The sequence below is a fragment of the Hydractinia symbiolongicarpus genome, chromosome 7 (genome assembly GCF_029227915.1).
Source record: "Hydractinia symbiolongicarpus strain clone_291-10 chromosome 7, HSymV2.1, whole genome shotgun sequence".
NCBI lineage: Eukaryota > Metazoa > Cnidaria > Hydrozoa > Anthoathecata > Hydractiniidae > Hydractinia > Hydractinia symbiolongicarpus.
In genome coordinates, this window is record NC_079881.1 from 6,056,634 (window position 1) to 6,073,338 (window position 16,705).

Sequence of the window (16,705 nt, forward strand, 5' to 3'; positions counted from 1 at the left end):
CCATTTTAAAAAAAGCATCCGACCTAATTGAACTCCTATAATAGTCAAAAATGCTAGATGTAAAAACTTAAACGACATTTTCAGAATTTTAGATCTGCTGGGTAAGAATAAAGCATACGAAATATGTTATTTTTTTTATTCAAAATCAATATTTTGTAATTTATCTAATTACATTGGTTGCCATGATAAATACATACACGACAGAATTACAAGAATATTATTAAACAATAATATGTTATTAAAAATCAAGTCTAGAATTAAACAAAACTCTTAGTTATTACTTAGCACGTATATAAGAAAACTGATCAGTGGGCCGTGAATAAATCCACGGTTGCGCCTGTCCTTTATCTACCGTATTTTGTATGTCCCGCTACTGCGGTTACCATTTTGCGCGACAGACAGACAGGCGTATAAGAGTATTGTAGTATAGACTAGTCTGAAGCCCGTAATTAAAGCGCGGGTTCGCCCGCTCTTTAAATATCGCATTTTGTGTTTCCGTAACACGACTATTTTCTCTCGCACAAACAGAAAGACAGAATACGGCGATTACTAAAGAGATGTAACAGGAAGTTTATTAAAAAATCGCAGATTTAGCTCAATACTTATTTAGTTGCGAGCGTTAAATGTAACTGTATTAAACGCACCAGATCTTTTGGTGTTTGAAATAAAAATTATTTAAAACACGAAACTACAACGTCTAAAAAATTATTTCTTAGTGGTTGCTACAGTACAAACAAGGTTGTGTTTTTATTTAACTATTTCAGAACTACAAAAATGTACTCTTCACCCTTTAAAGTTTCTTTCTTCCATCTGTTGGTACCAAATTATACCAATACTCTTTGTTAGCTCTAGAAATTTAATGGTAATAAAACGTACAAATTTAAGGAACTTTTCTTTATTTTTATCTATAACCAAAATTTAATTTTACATAAAGTTTTCATCTATGTAGCAAAAGCAATAGATCTTTCCCGAATTTCCTATTTATGCCAAACTAAAGGCGTCGATACTAAAAATGATTCCCATCCCTAAGTTTTTTATCAAAAGGTAGAACACATTACCTAATTTCGTAAATATTTCTGTTGGGGTAAAAGTTAAGGCCAAACCCTTCATATAGCCGAGCTTTCTAAGAATAGCCTCGTTTTCAAAATAATAATTTTTTTAAATATAAATAAAATCCAACCAGAATATTATATTGCTCTGAAAACTTCAGTTTTGACATGATAATTTGATATTCTATCTGAATATCCTTATTTGAAAAGCATAGAATCATTATAAAATTTTGGATGACGTCATAATTATTATAATTTTTGAAATTCGGGAAATTTGTATTGGTATCAACATCACGCGAGATGGCATATGTGGCAAACCTTTACTTTTGACTAGGAGCAAAAGGTAAAATTAATGCTAAAATGATTTTACATAGCATTATACTAGGCACTAAGTTTCGTTTCAAATCCGTGAAAATTATCAGAGGCTGCAGACATTCGCAGCTAGAATTTTTCATCTTACTTGACTTCACGACAAATATGTAATTATCAACAACAATTGAATGTTTCAACGTAACACATACCTGTCACGAACTATGGGATTGTGATGGTGTTTCAATGAACTAGCATAAAGTCCGCGGCTGTTCTTAGGTAAACGTCCTCTTTCCTTGTGCAACTGAAAAGAAAAATACTTCTGCTTCTCCATATTCTATAATTTTACGTTCGTACTTAAAAACATTACAATCTCATTCGCGTCACATAACTGTTAACATTGTTTCTACGACGCGACTCTACGAAGTCAATAGAACAATATCTTGGTAGTCTCGGCTTGTAGATTTTTGCATCTTTTGAGAAGAACTGATCGATCGATTAAAAGACTTAAAGTTATAGGCAACTTCGTTTTGCTTTTCAATACCTAGTTTGATATCTCGTTGCAAAACACTTGCACATGATCACCGCCAGAGTGGCACCAATAATATTCACCGCGTCGTTATAACATGGAAAAATCAAAATTTCCTGCGGATGGAACGTTTTCCCAGATTAAAAGAGTCACAAATGTTTCTCACCTCTTCAGCCAGTGCTCTGATATGGTATGGTTCAAAGCCACAACAGCCCCCTATAAATCGCACGCCGGCTTCATAAGCTCGTCTTGCAAATTTGTGAGCATCCCAACGTGATATTAACCGAGATTCTAATGCTATATTAAATAAAACGAGTTTAAACCTTTTTTTCCAAATAGAAGAAAAACCGATAAAACATGTAAAGTTCACGCACCCTCTTTTGCAAATTTTAAGGCCAATCTATTTTCTGCGGTTAAAGACGACCTACTGGACTTTTCAAAAATTATTTTTTTATTAATTTACCAGCAAAGAATATCAGCAAAAACATGTAGCTGCTTCTGTTAGAGTAAATGTTTTACCTAAAGAACACTCTGGTAGATTCTCAAAACCCTCTTTTCCAGCATCAGCTGTGCGAAATCCTACAGGTTGACAAAGCCAATGTTTTGACAGTCCTTCTTTTTCCACAGCTTTTTTCATTCGAATCATTGTATCCAAACTCATGTCTGGACTAAATCGACAATTAGTGCCAATAATATCGGCTCCTAAATTGGAAAAACATAAAAATATTTATACATTAAAGTTTTTTTTTTTCTTAAAGTATCAATGCTCTGGAATGCCAATGAATCCAAGTGAACTGCATTTAGCCATATGCTATCAAATTGTAGCAACAATTGTTATACATTCTTGTATTACATTTGTCATTTGATTACCATGCTTTAACATTTATTTTCATCCTTGTAATCTTTGTAAGCTATGTTGATAAAACATTAGCATCTGTTTCTAAAATACCCAAATATACCCAAATATACCCAAATATACTCAAATATACCCAAATATACCCAAATATACCAAAATATACCCAATTTAAACTGTATGTAATCGAATGTGACGCTCCATCGCAGAACGAATAATACTCAAACTCAAATAAGGTTCCAACTTACATCAACTTGACATGTCCAGGGGGAAGGGGTGTAAGCAAGAGGGGTACGACGATTGGTTACCCTCACGCTACCTCGACTAATATTTTTACCCTGATTAAGGTTAACGTTTTCCTGTCTTGTTTAAAGTCAATCATATCGGTTGAGGCTGAAAACAAAAGTTCAAGCGCTTAAAATTATCGTGATTGTGCCATCAAACAACACTTGGTTAAGGATATTCGCTACGCAAAAACTGCGTGACAATGGTTACAGCTGGTTTTGCTATTGCGAAAACGGTTTAAACATATTTTCTGTGCATCAAACATGATATAGACATGGTTTATGAGGTGTAACAAAAACAAGCTTTTCATAGAGCATAGGAATTTAAACCTTGTTACCTGTCCTAGCAAGTCTTATACCACATTCTTCTACTGTAATATCATTAAAGTCACCAAGTGGTCCAATGCAAAGGGAAATAGCCACGGGCATGCCTGTTCTTTTCATCACTTCAACTGCCCATTCAGCTTCTTCGACATAGCTAAAGTACTAAAAATTATTTTCCACATTTAGTTAATGGACAAATTGTATGCTTAAAATTGCACACATTTTCACAATATTATATTTTAAATTACATGTTCAATCCTTTTTTTAAATTCGGCTATGTTTTAACAAACCTCTGCCATTAACAAATCCATATTTTGCGATTTGAATACATCAACTTGCGCTTGAAACTCCTTTTGAACTTTCTCTTTTCCTAAATTTGCTGTATACGAGCTAGTTGGTGATATTGGGCCTGCTACCAGACAGTTATATTCTTTAGCAACTTCATTAGCCAGTCTACAGCCAGCTTCACTAACTTCTTTAGCCTAGTAGAAATTGAATTTGTATATATTTTTGTTGTTATATACTAGCAAAGCCTGAAAGGTCGGTTTGATATTTCAGTTTGAATATTTTAAAGTAACTCCGTGACAGTCGAGGAAATAAAATTTAGATTTACTTACCACGAGTTTAGTATCATTTGATCTACTTCTATTTAAATTATCATCAGTTCCATTGAATGCAAAGGCTTCCAGTATGTCAGCACCACTCAGTGCAAATTCACGATGAAGTTCCGTTACTACATGAAAGTATCAAGTTTAACTTCTACTATCGAATTCAGACATTGATTTTTTGTGATTTTTTTTTTAAGATGTAAGTACAATAAAGTTACAAAAATAATTACAAAGTGTTAAAAGATTGAAAATAAAGATATTATAAAGAAAATAAAGATATTATATCAGAAACAGTGAAATCTGTGATTTAACTTTAGTGTTCCAGAGATAATTACCTGAGCGGTTTTCCCGCTGGCAATTTTTCTACCAGTCCATCATCTTTTCACCACTTGGAAAGGTGATGCACTCAAGGCGTAGTCGCAGACTGACAGTTGGAGGGGCGAGATTGTAAAGTGTGTAATGCGTTAATTATATTTATTACATGTGTATTATTTACGGCGTGGTTACCAAAGTGTTGGTGATATGGGTAGTATGGTTAATATATAGACCAGATTTAAAGGAAAAATGGATTTGGCGAAAGAAATTCTTTATTCCGAATGATTTTGTATTAAGTCGTTTTACAACACAGCTGTTCCGTATTTTATCACTTAAGGGTCCGGGTACTTAACAGGTGCCAGGGTTGCAAGGGCCGAAAGAAACACAAGTATAATTGGTTAAATCTTACCTGCGCTAGGATGCTCAACAACTACTTCCGGTGTATAAGGACCCGCGGTGACGTATCCTCTTCGCTCAAAGGCATGCGTGTACCCTCCATCGCAGATGATAACCTCTCCGGCATTTAATCGTTCCAAAATTGTTTGTTTCTAAAGGAAACAACAGCGTATTGTTATTCAAGTCTGATTACATCTAAGACGCAGATGTGTGCCATTTATTGGAAAGTCATTTGCCTTAAAAATTGCAACTTTTTACCGCCAGTCACGTTTAAGAAGGATACTTAGACTCATTCTGAGGGCGTTTATTGATAGGAAACTAAAAACAATTTTTTTAAATTCCTGCCCTATTGTGGCGTATTTGTCATATCTTTGAAATTATAAAGAAATCCTGCCATGTTTTTTTAAACAGAAAAGCCTGTTGGTAGCAATCCCAAGGAAAACTATGTGCTATATATGTGTGCACTTTGAAGAGACTTGGGTACTAGAGTACATCCATTTTTTCAGAAAGCTTTCCCTAACGTGGTATTGGTACATTCGAGACAGCGAATTAATATAAAAATATATGCCCTTCTTATATTAGTGAAAGGTATGTTCGAGATAATAGAGAAGAAGAAGAGAATTTTTTCTGTAAGACCTGAAAAATATGTCCCGTACGGAAAGTGTCTGCTATAGAAGCAGGTGCCCGCTAGACAGAACTTTTTATGCTGCGAGTTTGCACCTTTTTGCATACTTTTTTTTACTTATTTGGAGCAAATGAATGATCTTACGGTTTTATCGAAGAAGTTACCACAGCAATCTTATAAGCTGTGCTCCTCGAACCTAAATATTAAACAAAAGGGGTTTTTACTGCAAAATATTTTAATTTTCTGATTGCGTTCAACTAGAAATGCCATTGGTATAGTATTATTGCTTTCCGACGTCGCCGGTGATAGAAATAGAGTATTAAAGTATTAACATGATCTCTGTACGGACTGCAACAAACAAAGTATTCTTAAAGTAGACCAAGAAAGTCCCTGACCTGGCTGGGCTAGAACATCTTTGATCAAAACTTTCACTAAAACACTATTCTCGAATTAAGCTCTAGACTTGTGGTGTGTTTGGTTACAAAGAGTCCAGTGTATTGTGAATAAATTTATAATCAAATATGTTTTTAAATATCTAGTGGCTTTTACTCCAGTTTGTCTTGTTTAATGGATGATTCTATATTTTTCTACAAACTTCAACAACACGTCAAATATTAGTGTTTCATTAAAAAATAATATTGATAGTGCTAAAACAACATAACCACTGAAAGCAATTAAAATGGTTTTACTTATAGCTCAGGCTGAGTTTATACTGGAATTACACTTTTGCTGCTCCTTCTCGTACTATTATTTTTAAAATTACTAATAAAGTAATCGCCAATGTTTAAAGTTTTCTTTTTTTTCTGTCATCTCTTTTCAAATAACAATTTTTAGTACTGAGTTATCTTTAAAATGGGGAAATCGTTGTGTATGTTTCACCGGGCTAATACAAAAAAATCTGTTTACTGCACAACTTTAATAATTTTTAATCCGGGTCGAGACCAGCCCGACTGTGACTTATAAACACATACAATAAAATTAACCACAGGCAGGGCCAAATTTATCTGGAGACTCAGTCTGTGAAATTCGAGCTGTAAATTCCCTCTTTACCCTACGATTAAGTAATATTAGGAAAAAAAATCCAAACAATAAACAAGTCAACAAGGCTAAAGCATTTACAATTTCTTCTTGGCAAACTCGCTTAACAGGATTTTTCTACCTTATATTCTCTTAAAATATGACAAGACAGACCACGAGGTTTATTTGAAAACACAAATTGACACACCCCCTCTGGACTGACGCCACAATCTTGTTCAAATGTTGTTTCGAAAACTCTTTCTTCGTCAGGAGAATTAATCTTTCTCGAATTTTTCTAATTGGAGGTGTTATTGTCTTCAATCCATACAAAAAATTTTCATATAGTGAATTAATAGAAAACCAGCTAGCATATACTTGATAATTTGTTACCGATCAGTTAATAAAAGGTGACAATAAAATGTGTCATAGTAATGCTTAGGAGAATAATGTGACGGATACTGAAATATTACAAAAAGCCGGTCAGTCTAAAATTTCCATAAGATTTGAGTTCATAGTGCTTTGCTTTACTATATTATTTTCTTTCCCTGTATGGATCTTTTCGTAAGCCTCTTTAAATCACAAAATAAAGTAAAGCAAAATAATTATTTCATAAAAGTTTATGTTAGTTTTAAAGGGTTTGAGAAATCGCTGCATATTTGTTAGTGTGAAGACAAAGTTTAAGCAAGGCCTGTCCAATATATCGACGTTTAGTGTGATTACGGGGGAATACGCAGAAATAATTCTTAGAAGTTTCATGTTTGTTTATAGTGGTGACTATATCAGTGCTGCGTTATTGTCTTTTATGTGATTTTATTAAATTTTATGAATTTACATATATTCAAAACAGACCAAATTTAATGGTAAAGGCATTAACACCGGACTTTAAATATACATTCAGATTATATCAAGCCAAATGATGACTGGTTTAAAGGGGCTACGGAACGGCTGTTGATTTCCGACTTTAGTGACTTACACGAAAGTCGAGCTGATGGCGGTGTAAATACAAACTGGCTATTTTTACGGCATGTATGTAATTTACAGGCTCGAGCATATAGATATATCTAGAATTTTTATATTCTCCAGTCTTGGCCATGTTTTTTATCCAGAATGAGTCTCGCTGAAACATTTCTTTGTAATATACTTTTCGAAAAAAAAATATTGAACCAGCGAGCAAAGTGCGTTTGCCGGATTTTTTTTATATACATGCGCAGGATATACGAAATGTGAGCATTTTAACCGGTTCATAGCTCCTTTAATTTAAAAGCAAAGCCTTTTGTCCAAAAAGTCAATTTATTATTATTATTATTATTGAACATACATTTGGCATCCATAAACAACACATCGTTTGTAACTTTAGCCACAGTTTCTCCTTATTTGACATCAAAACACTAGGTCTGCTTAAGTAGTACGATATGTTCTTTACATCAAAGAGCTTAATAAAATGTTAATCTTTATCAATTATCAAATGCATTTATCCTCTTTGTTGTCATTCGGTTTATAGACAAACTGAATATTTCGTTTTGTGTCCACGATTCAAGTTATTTAATTTGCAGTAAGCATGTGTTTTCTTGAAGAGTATTGATTGAAAACATTTTTTATTAATAAATGTTTGTACAAAGAAGAAAATCATACACCGTATTGTGATATTTTTTACCTATCTCGGCAAAATAATGTCTTGAGCGCAATTGCATACATTACATTGCATACAAAATTTATTACATTTTTTAAAAAGAAATTTGAAATCTACCTTTATACCTGGGTAAAATATAAACAAATTCTCGTGTTTTCTTTTAAAGTCCTTATAATATTACCTAATTGCAACAATGGATTTAAATTTATTGTGTTGTTTTCTAATTAATAGTTGTCATGTCTTGCATGATTTAATTATCTACCAAAAAATAGATGAGACAGATATCTTTACTCATTACTAACAATATTTTAAATTAAAGCGAACTTTTCTGTGCTGTTGTCATTCTAATGAAGTAGAGCACTGATACTAAATTTACTTAAGGGGATTAATTTCTACTGTGTCAAAATCAGTCTTTTTTTGTTAAAATAACTAGCCAGTGTTTGTTTATCGAAATGACACAGAAATTTGCCTGCTGGTTTTAACCTTGAACACACAGTGGTAATATAAAGTGCAGTCACGAAAAACGTTATTTTTCACTAAAGTACTCGCTTAATCTAGCAGGCGTGACATGTTTTGCACTTTTCTTTAATAGGATTTAGAAAATTTCGCTAGAGCTTTTTTTTACATGTTTAAATTGCCTGAAATTGTTCTTATTTTGTTCTTATATTTTTAGCTTTTTTTACTTCTAATTCCAAGTTTTTTGTAATTTTGCAATTTTTTTTTTTTGAAAATATATTTTCGCATGTTTTTGGGATTTGCAGGGTAAACGTACAGGGTAAACGTACAGGGTAAACGTACAGGGTAAACGTACAGGGTAAACGTACAGGGTAAACGTACAGGGTAAAATTGGAGAGGAAATAAGTTTTATCATTCTTAATTTTCTCTCATTTTTTTATTTAAAGGCAGCCTGGTCATTCTTTAAAAAAAAAAACAACTAAAGCATGTAAAATTTTACATCTCAAAAAAAAGCGAAAAAAAGTTAGCAAATGAAATCACTTACTTTAGCGGAGTTCATTTCTTAAAGCACAGGAGACGAAAATTGTCTTCGTTCGTTCGCAGCCAACTAGATGACTCTTATATTTATTACCACTTGTTTAATTACTTTATGTTCCTTTTGCGTTTTTTTGCGACAATGTACTTGATAAATTACGAAGTCTTTCGTGTGAAGTAATAACGAAAGAATAATTAAATAATAATTAAGAATAATTAAATTTCTTTTTATAGCTTTTATGTTGTTATTTTCTCTTAGCATCAACTCAAACATCTAAAGTATGTCTTTTATAAAGCTTTCATGTTCGCAGCGTTAGCTTTCAAACGTCGGGGCTAAAATCGCTCAATTTCTATTACATTATTAAAGATGGCAGCGTTTTCTAAATTGGTTGAAGAAAACGTTATCCGTACAAACACGCGTTGCGGCCAATAATAAAATCAAACGTGCATGACTAGATAATAAATGTGGTGCGAGACAGAGTGCCTTAATAAAAATTAGCTTTTACAACGGTAAAATTGTTTAGGTATGTTGTCTTGGTAACCAAACAGCACCTAAACATTGCCTAATAATGTCGCAATGTAAAACTTTACTGAAACTGTTCTAAACTGAAAAATGAAAAATAGCCCGTTGTTACATAACATTGAAATAAAAATTAATTAGCTTCTGAGAAAAAAATGTAAGTAAGTAACGGAAGGTTTTAATGGGGGATTTTATCCTAATGGCTGGTTCTTCCTCCCCTCGGACTGTAACTATGTTACATTACCGCCACACATGCATATAGCATTGCTCTAACTTGCTTGCCTTCCACACAAGCCGGTCAATGGTCAGTAGATGGCACCAAAGGGGTGACAAAACTACATTTAAAGTGCACTGGAGTGGGGAATCGAACCTGAAATCTACCACTACACCATCTCCGTAATGTGTGGTTATCATTGCTGTTTGTGATTATCGTTAGCCTAAACAATGCTTCAAATTTAAGACCAAGTTTTCTGTCCATTTATTCCAACGATGCGTCGAATCCAACGTTTGCAGAAGAGTCGGAGACGTAGTTTATTTTTTGGTTTAGTGCAATCGAGTTGTCGTATGCCTTGCACAGTCACAATTCCATTAATAAATGTGTTTTTCTTTTTGTCATATTGTTAGGAAGTTGAGAAAAGAAAGAGCACCAAGACGATTATACCCATTTTAAACGCACATAAATCCTTTTACCATGTCCAGCATTAAAAAGGCGCTCTAAAGTTTGCTAGTATATTGTATAATTTATAATTTAGCAAAAATGGGGTTATAAAAAAACCGCGATGAGAATGTAGTAACGCTAAACTTATCTCGTGCAATTTTTTTTAAAAAAAGAGCTCATCGTGTTTTTATTTATTAGTCTTTCTAAGTATTATTGTTCTCAGAAAATTTGTAAGTCGGAAAAAAATATCAGGAAATATAATACGAAGAAAACACACTTACTTTTGAAGCCTCCATTTTTTCATGGTTGATTACACAGCGCAGTGAAATAAATTTGTACGCCAAACAAAACCTTTCTACATTCACAGTTGAATAAACAGCTCAAAAATAATTAATATTTATTTACTTTTTTATGTTTATTTTAAAACGTTAAGTTTTTATTGCATTAAAAATGTAAATATGTGGTTGGCCAATGACAAAGAACTATCCGGGCTAAAAGTAATAAATTAGCATGAGAAAATAATAAATATATCAATTTTCTTTTGATGGGTTTTATTCGCGAGTGTGTTTTTCTATAATAACAGCCGTATTTTGTCTATCTGTTCAAATTGGTAGCGTCATTCTTGTGATTTTTTCCACAAATTTTAGAAACCAGCTGGGGGCGGGGGTGCACAATTTTCTTTTTTAGAAACTTTGTATTTATAGGAAAATTATTTTCTGTATGATTGCTCAATATAAATATATCATCACGTTTTTTAGCCATTAGATTTACATTTTGGCAACGAACGTATATAATGACATTGTCAGACCAGCAGAGATTAGTTTTAGCTAGCTATCTACAATCTTGGACAAAAATATTGACACAAAGCCAGTTTTTTCCTCAGTATTTAATTAGCTTGCTCCACAATAGCGACAGGCCATTACATTCCAAGTTATGTTCCACTTTTCAATCTTTCACGAAAATCTTATGTCCGAGGTTGCAATAACCTGTGTCCTCTTTTTTATTTGAACCGCAGATGGGGGGAATTCTTCTCGAATACTTATTTAACATATGTGTGGCGCGAAGTATACCTGCACTAATCGTTCCAGCTGGTTGTAGGGTTCTGTTTAGCTGCATTTAACCGCTCAAACTGGCCTTTAACGTCGGGTTGCACAACAGTATATATTATAAAGTAGCGACGATTATTCCCCATGAATATTCCGATGGGTAAATTCCCTTGAATTTTTCCACGTGCTTTAGAATAGCTTGTTTTCACATTGTGGAATGTTTATTTAATAAATACCTCATTTGTTAAATTTCATTGATATACCGTAATGCTTCGAATAAACGCCCGGGGCGTTTATTAAAGGGGGCGAGGGGGGGCGCCTATTCGAGGGGGGGCGTTTATTTAAAAAATTACTGAAAAGAAGGGGCGTCTATTCAAGGGGGGCGTCCCTTTCTCTATGCTCATGAACTGAGAGTAAAAACACTTAAAAACGTAGTCTAGAATAAACTCGCTTGTTCATGACATGATAATATTTATATTATTCAAAGTAAAAACACTGTCATAAAAAATGTGTCAAGAAAAGAAAAAAAAAAAAAATTCACCATCTAAATATAGTTAAATTGCTCTCACGTTGCCAATTGTTTTTTGATAACTCTTTTTTTTGCTTCGTTAGCTATAATACTTCTATCGACTAGACAGCTATGCAACAAATTTTTAAGGCTTATACCTCCCAGAGCCAGATCTTGGCTATTACTCGAAACTACCTATTAACTCTGTTGGATTTAACCATCTCTCAAATAAAATTTAAGTTGATTTGTTGAAATTGGCGGGATTTTGCTACAAAAGAAATGATTGGTGAAGTTAAGATTAGCAATTGTGCTATGACGTCATCATTTTTCTTGGTTTGCGAGTGAATTTTGTTCGCTGAAGGATTCCTATGTTATTACCCTTTTATAACATATTACAGATGTTTAAAAGGTAGCAAAAATAATGAATAAAGTTTTCTTTTTGGACCTCACTTAGTAACACATTCAAAATGTGATTTCAAAACGTTTTCCATAAAAAGTTGACTAATGAAAAAAATTAAGAGTCACCAAGTTTTAGCCTTGGAGCAGTTCTTTAAGAGTAATGATAAATAGAAGTGACTTGGTAAAATCCATCTCCCCCAGCCTGATGAAGTTTAATATCCGATATCTCGATTTCTTTGAATTTTACCCGAAAATAAAAAAAAATGAATTTGGGCCACTTTGTCATACGAAATACGTTAAAACAAGAAGATATCTTAAATAACTATTATTTGGCTTCCAGAAACTTGAAACAGAAAGGTAAAATTCGATTGAGAACTAAGGTAGTCGATGGACATATTGGCCTTGTTTACGGTGTGCCAAACGTATCTGTTTGGCACAACGTTTAAGGTTGTAAGGTTGACCCAGAAATGACTGCATCATGAGTCACCTACAGCAACATGTAAAAAAGTCTTTAACTTAAGAATATTATTCGATGACATTTTCGCTGATGTAAGAGTGTTTAATCCACTAGGCAAATGCATTGAATTGATGAGTACTTTTAGGATTGGAACTAATACATGTTAAAGTAACCTAATTGTTAAAACAAGTATTAAAATGAATAAAAACCGTATGGATCAATTGTTTTCAGCTTAAATAAAAACACTTACATGTCGCCATCCGACGTAGCTAAAGCATCAGAATTTTTCTTAATTTTTTAATAGCATGATTTCATGACACTTGGAAAAATTTCAGAACTTAAAATGAAAGATATGGCATCAGTATTTGTGGCTATGACAGCACTAAGTGATAGGAATGTTGCTAATAGCTGTAGTAGATACAGTGATAGAGCTTGTTGTGTTTGAAGCAGTTACGGCAGTTTTGGAAACATTGACATTAGAAGGTTCTGTTCTGTTCACCCATACTTTCAATCGTTTACATTCACGCTTACATTTGTAACTATAAAACTATTCCTGTAATCATACTCATATTTATCCGTTGAATTCTTCCATTCTTATCATTGTTTGTACACCCTTATCCTTGCAAAGATAAAATGTGATTCTTTTATAGTCATTTTATGGTCATTCATGTTGGTATTTATAAAGAACGAATGGCTTCTCTGACCCACGTATGTTGTTAATTTCAGTGCCACTTTTATATTATCGTTTATAGTATGTTTGATGGTGGTCATCATATAGATCTGGTTGAAATTGCTTTTATTTTTTTCTCCGATGCATGTCTTGACACACATGAAGTAGTATTCTCCTGCCTCTTTCAGCCATCAACCTGGACTCTTTTTCCCTTCATTCTATTAATTAAATCATAATATTTTACTGTTCTCAGCACCCTCCTTTTTGTTTGTTTTTCTTGATACATCTTTTTTTTTAGAGTAGCAAGTCCACTGCTTTGATTTCTATTTTTAGAAGTCAGGGAATGATTGCACGAATTGACTTATAAATATGTATATATATACATACAATAGCACATAACAAAAAATTTATATCATTAGTATTTCAAGTGCCAGAGACAAAACTTGGACATAAATTAGTGGATAAGTATTAAACTTTAACACCCCTTCTCCCCCCAAGCTCAATTTCAGTGGTTAGCCTTCAAAATTCAACTTTAAAGGGGTAAATTAAAAAGTCCATACATATTTTGTCCGAGATTGTACGTATAGTTTACTTCGGTTTTTGTTGTATTAGGAGTAGTATTTTCTTTTACTATTAATCTTCGAAGCTTTGGTAACATCTTTTAAAAATCTTAAAACATTTTATGAAAAAGTCTTAAAAGCGCTGGCATATATATGATAGTTGATAATGATGGAGATGACCATGAGAAGAAAGCTAAGAGCAAAAATAATCAAAACTTTATTGGAAAAGAAGCAACATATAACCCATGTACCTCTTCAACAGCTTGTGCAAAATTGGAACATAAAGGGAACTCTACTCAACAATTAATGCAGAACAAAATCTGTCTTTCCCTAAACACTAAAACAAAAAACTTCTAAAAAACGCATGATATCGTAGAAACTCTACCATTTTAGAGCGCACACACTGGAACGCCATTAGATTTAATTTAAGAGCCAAATTGTCTAAAACTAAATTTCATTTTGAGGTTTTTATTTTTGCTGTAAGAATTTTAAATTGACTAAGTTTTTATTTTGCTGTAAGAATTTTAAATTGACTTTAAATTTTTATTTTGCTGTAAGAATTTTAAATTGACTTTAAATTTTTATTTTGCTGTAAGAATTTTAAATTGACTTCAAGTTTTTATTTTTGCTGTAAGAATTTTAAATTGACTAAGTTTTTATTTCGCTGTAAGAATTTTAAATTGACTTTAAATTTTTATTTTGCTGTAAGAATTTTAAATTGACTTTAAGTTTGTATTTTTGCTATGAGAATTTTAAATTGACTTTAAATTTTTATTTTGCTGTAAGAATTTTAAATTGACTTCAAGTTTTTATTTCGCTGTAAGAATTTTAAATTGACTTCAAGTTTTTATTTTGCTGTAAGAATTTTAAATTGACTTCTAGTTTTTATTTTGCTGTAAGAATTTTAAATTGACTTCAAGTTTTTATTTTGTTGTAAGAATTTTAAATAGACTTCAAGTTTTTATTTTTGCTGTAAGAATTTTAAATTGACTTCAAGTTTTTAATTTGCTATGAGAATTTTAAATTGCCGTGAAAATACTTTATTATGCGGTAACACTTGTGGGCCATCGAATGTGACATGATGTGCAAACATTACACATCATGTCACATTCCAAGAATACTTTAATAAAATGCAGATGGCGAAGAAAGTCGAAAATTTCTTTTTTAAGCAGTTTTACCAACTTCGTTGTAAAAATTTACTGGACTAACTAGACTTAGACTTAGGCCAACTTGACTAGCCAGCTATGAACATACATTAAGCAGGACGCTTACATATAAGAATACTTATTATAAATTTTGCTCTTTTGACGATTACTTTCTTTCTGTTTACACATAAGAATAATGAGGAAAGAATAGCAATATTAAAAGCTTTTTAAATATTCTTTATTGCAAGATGTGGAGGAATAAAAACGGTCAGTTAAAACAGTTTAAACGAGCAACATACGAACCACCACGAGCCACATACAAGCCATTATGAGTCACCTCGAGCCCATACAAGTCACCACGAATAACATACTAACCACCACGATCCACATATGAGCCACATACGAGTCACTATGAGTCACCACGAGCCACAGACGAAACACCATAAGTCACCTTGATCAACATCGAGTTACAAATGTGGATACGAGCGATTACAAGCCATATCAAAGTAACACAAGCCGCATACAACTGCTTTAGGGTTTCATAAGTTATCGGATTGTTGGTTACGTCAGAAGCATGCCTAATAGTTAAAACCAGTTATGACCTCAGAAGAGTTTATGGAACATTGTCGACCTCAATTCCAATTCTTTGCCTCAGGTCAAGCCGCTACAGAGAACGTTGGTTTGCGCTTCCACTTGAAAGACCATGACAATGACTTGACTTTGAAACATTTTTCTCAACGTAAGTTACCTTACCAAAGGTGAATATAAATTTTGTCAGACGTTAATGTTTTTTAGTTAAAAGATCGTTTATTCAAAAAAATTAAAGCTTGAAATTAATGATTTACCTATTTTGAAATAAGTACCAAAAACAGAGCTATAGTCACTTGCTTTAATTAAATAATTTTCGCGAGAGACATTTACGCGAATTTTCCATTTTAGGCTTTTTTCGCAAAATTTGTCCTCTATCGTGAACAATGTAGAGCCAACTACACAAAAAATTAAACAAAATAAAACTAACTCTGAAGCTACGTCTCTAATGTGAAATATCTCTATAATAATACCCGTATTTTGCCTGCCTGTCTGCGATAATAACGTCGTGCTGCTAAAACACGAAATGCGTTATATAAAGGACGGGCCATCCTTTGGGATTTTCCACAGGCCTTCTTTCTGTTACGGAAACACGAAATGCGATATATAAAGGAAGGGCGACCCCGTGGGTTTTTCCACAGCCTAATGACTAGTCTCTTTAATAATAGCCGTCATCTGTCTGTGTGTCCGCAAAAGCGGCGCCCCGTAACGGAAACACGAAATTTTTAAAATGTTCACTAATATCAAATGCGATATATTTTTATCCACTTTATTGCGACGGGTAAATTTAGAGGACGAGCGAACGAGACGGGCGACCCCTTGGATTTTTCCACGGGTTAAGGACTAGTCTCTTTATTAATAGCCGTATTCTGTCTGTGCGTCCGCTAAAGCTGCGTCCCGTAACGGAAACACGAAATTTTGAAAATGCGCACCAATACCAAATGCGATATATTTTTGTCCACTTTGTTGCATCGGGTTAATTTAAAGTCCTGTGTTCTAGATGTATTCGCAATGATTCTATTTTTCAAAGCATTATAGTCAAAGGAGGAGGTCAGTACGCAGATAATATCAAATTCTGTTGTCACTCCGCAATTTAGCAAAAATATAGAACTTTTTCTCGAAGCTACAACTTATACAAAAAACATGCGCTTTGATGTATGTGGCTATATGTTACGAGATATGTAAAAAATATAGGAATTGTGCATGTTAACCAGTTATTATGGAG

The 16,705-nt window shown here is 33.1% G+C and overlaps 1 protein-coding gene across 2 annotated transcripts; it reads right to left on the reverse strand.

Moving 5' to 3' along the window:
* Window positions 1-122: 122 nt before the first annotated feature.
* LOC130649193 (betaine--homocysteine S-methyltransferase 1-like) lies at window positions 123-10,503 on the reverse strand. 2 transcript variants are annotated; one of them, XM_057455437.1, is made up of 9 exons: window positions 10,389-10,503; window positions 4,681-4,819; window positions 3,966-4,081; window positions 3,639-3,830; window positions 3,363-3,510; window positions 2,407-2,589; window positions 2,054-2,184; window positions 1,571-1,662; window positions 123-848 (listed from the first exon to the last, which is right to left on the reverse strand). In XM_057455437.1, the coding sequence occupies exons 1-9, from the start codon at window positions 10,401-10,403 to the stop codon at window positions 791-793; spliced, it is 1,074 nt and encodes a 357-aa protein (XP_057311420.1). In that variant the 5' UTR covers window positions 10,404-10,503; the 3' UTR covers window positions 123-790. The 2 variants fall into 2 exon arrangements, with proteins under 2 accessions (XP_057311420.1, XP_057311419.1); XM_057455436.1 differs by lacking the exon at window positions 10,389-10,503 and adding an exon at window positions 8,940-9,080.
* Window positions 10,504-16,705: the final 6,202 nt, after the last annotated feature.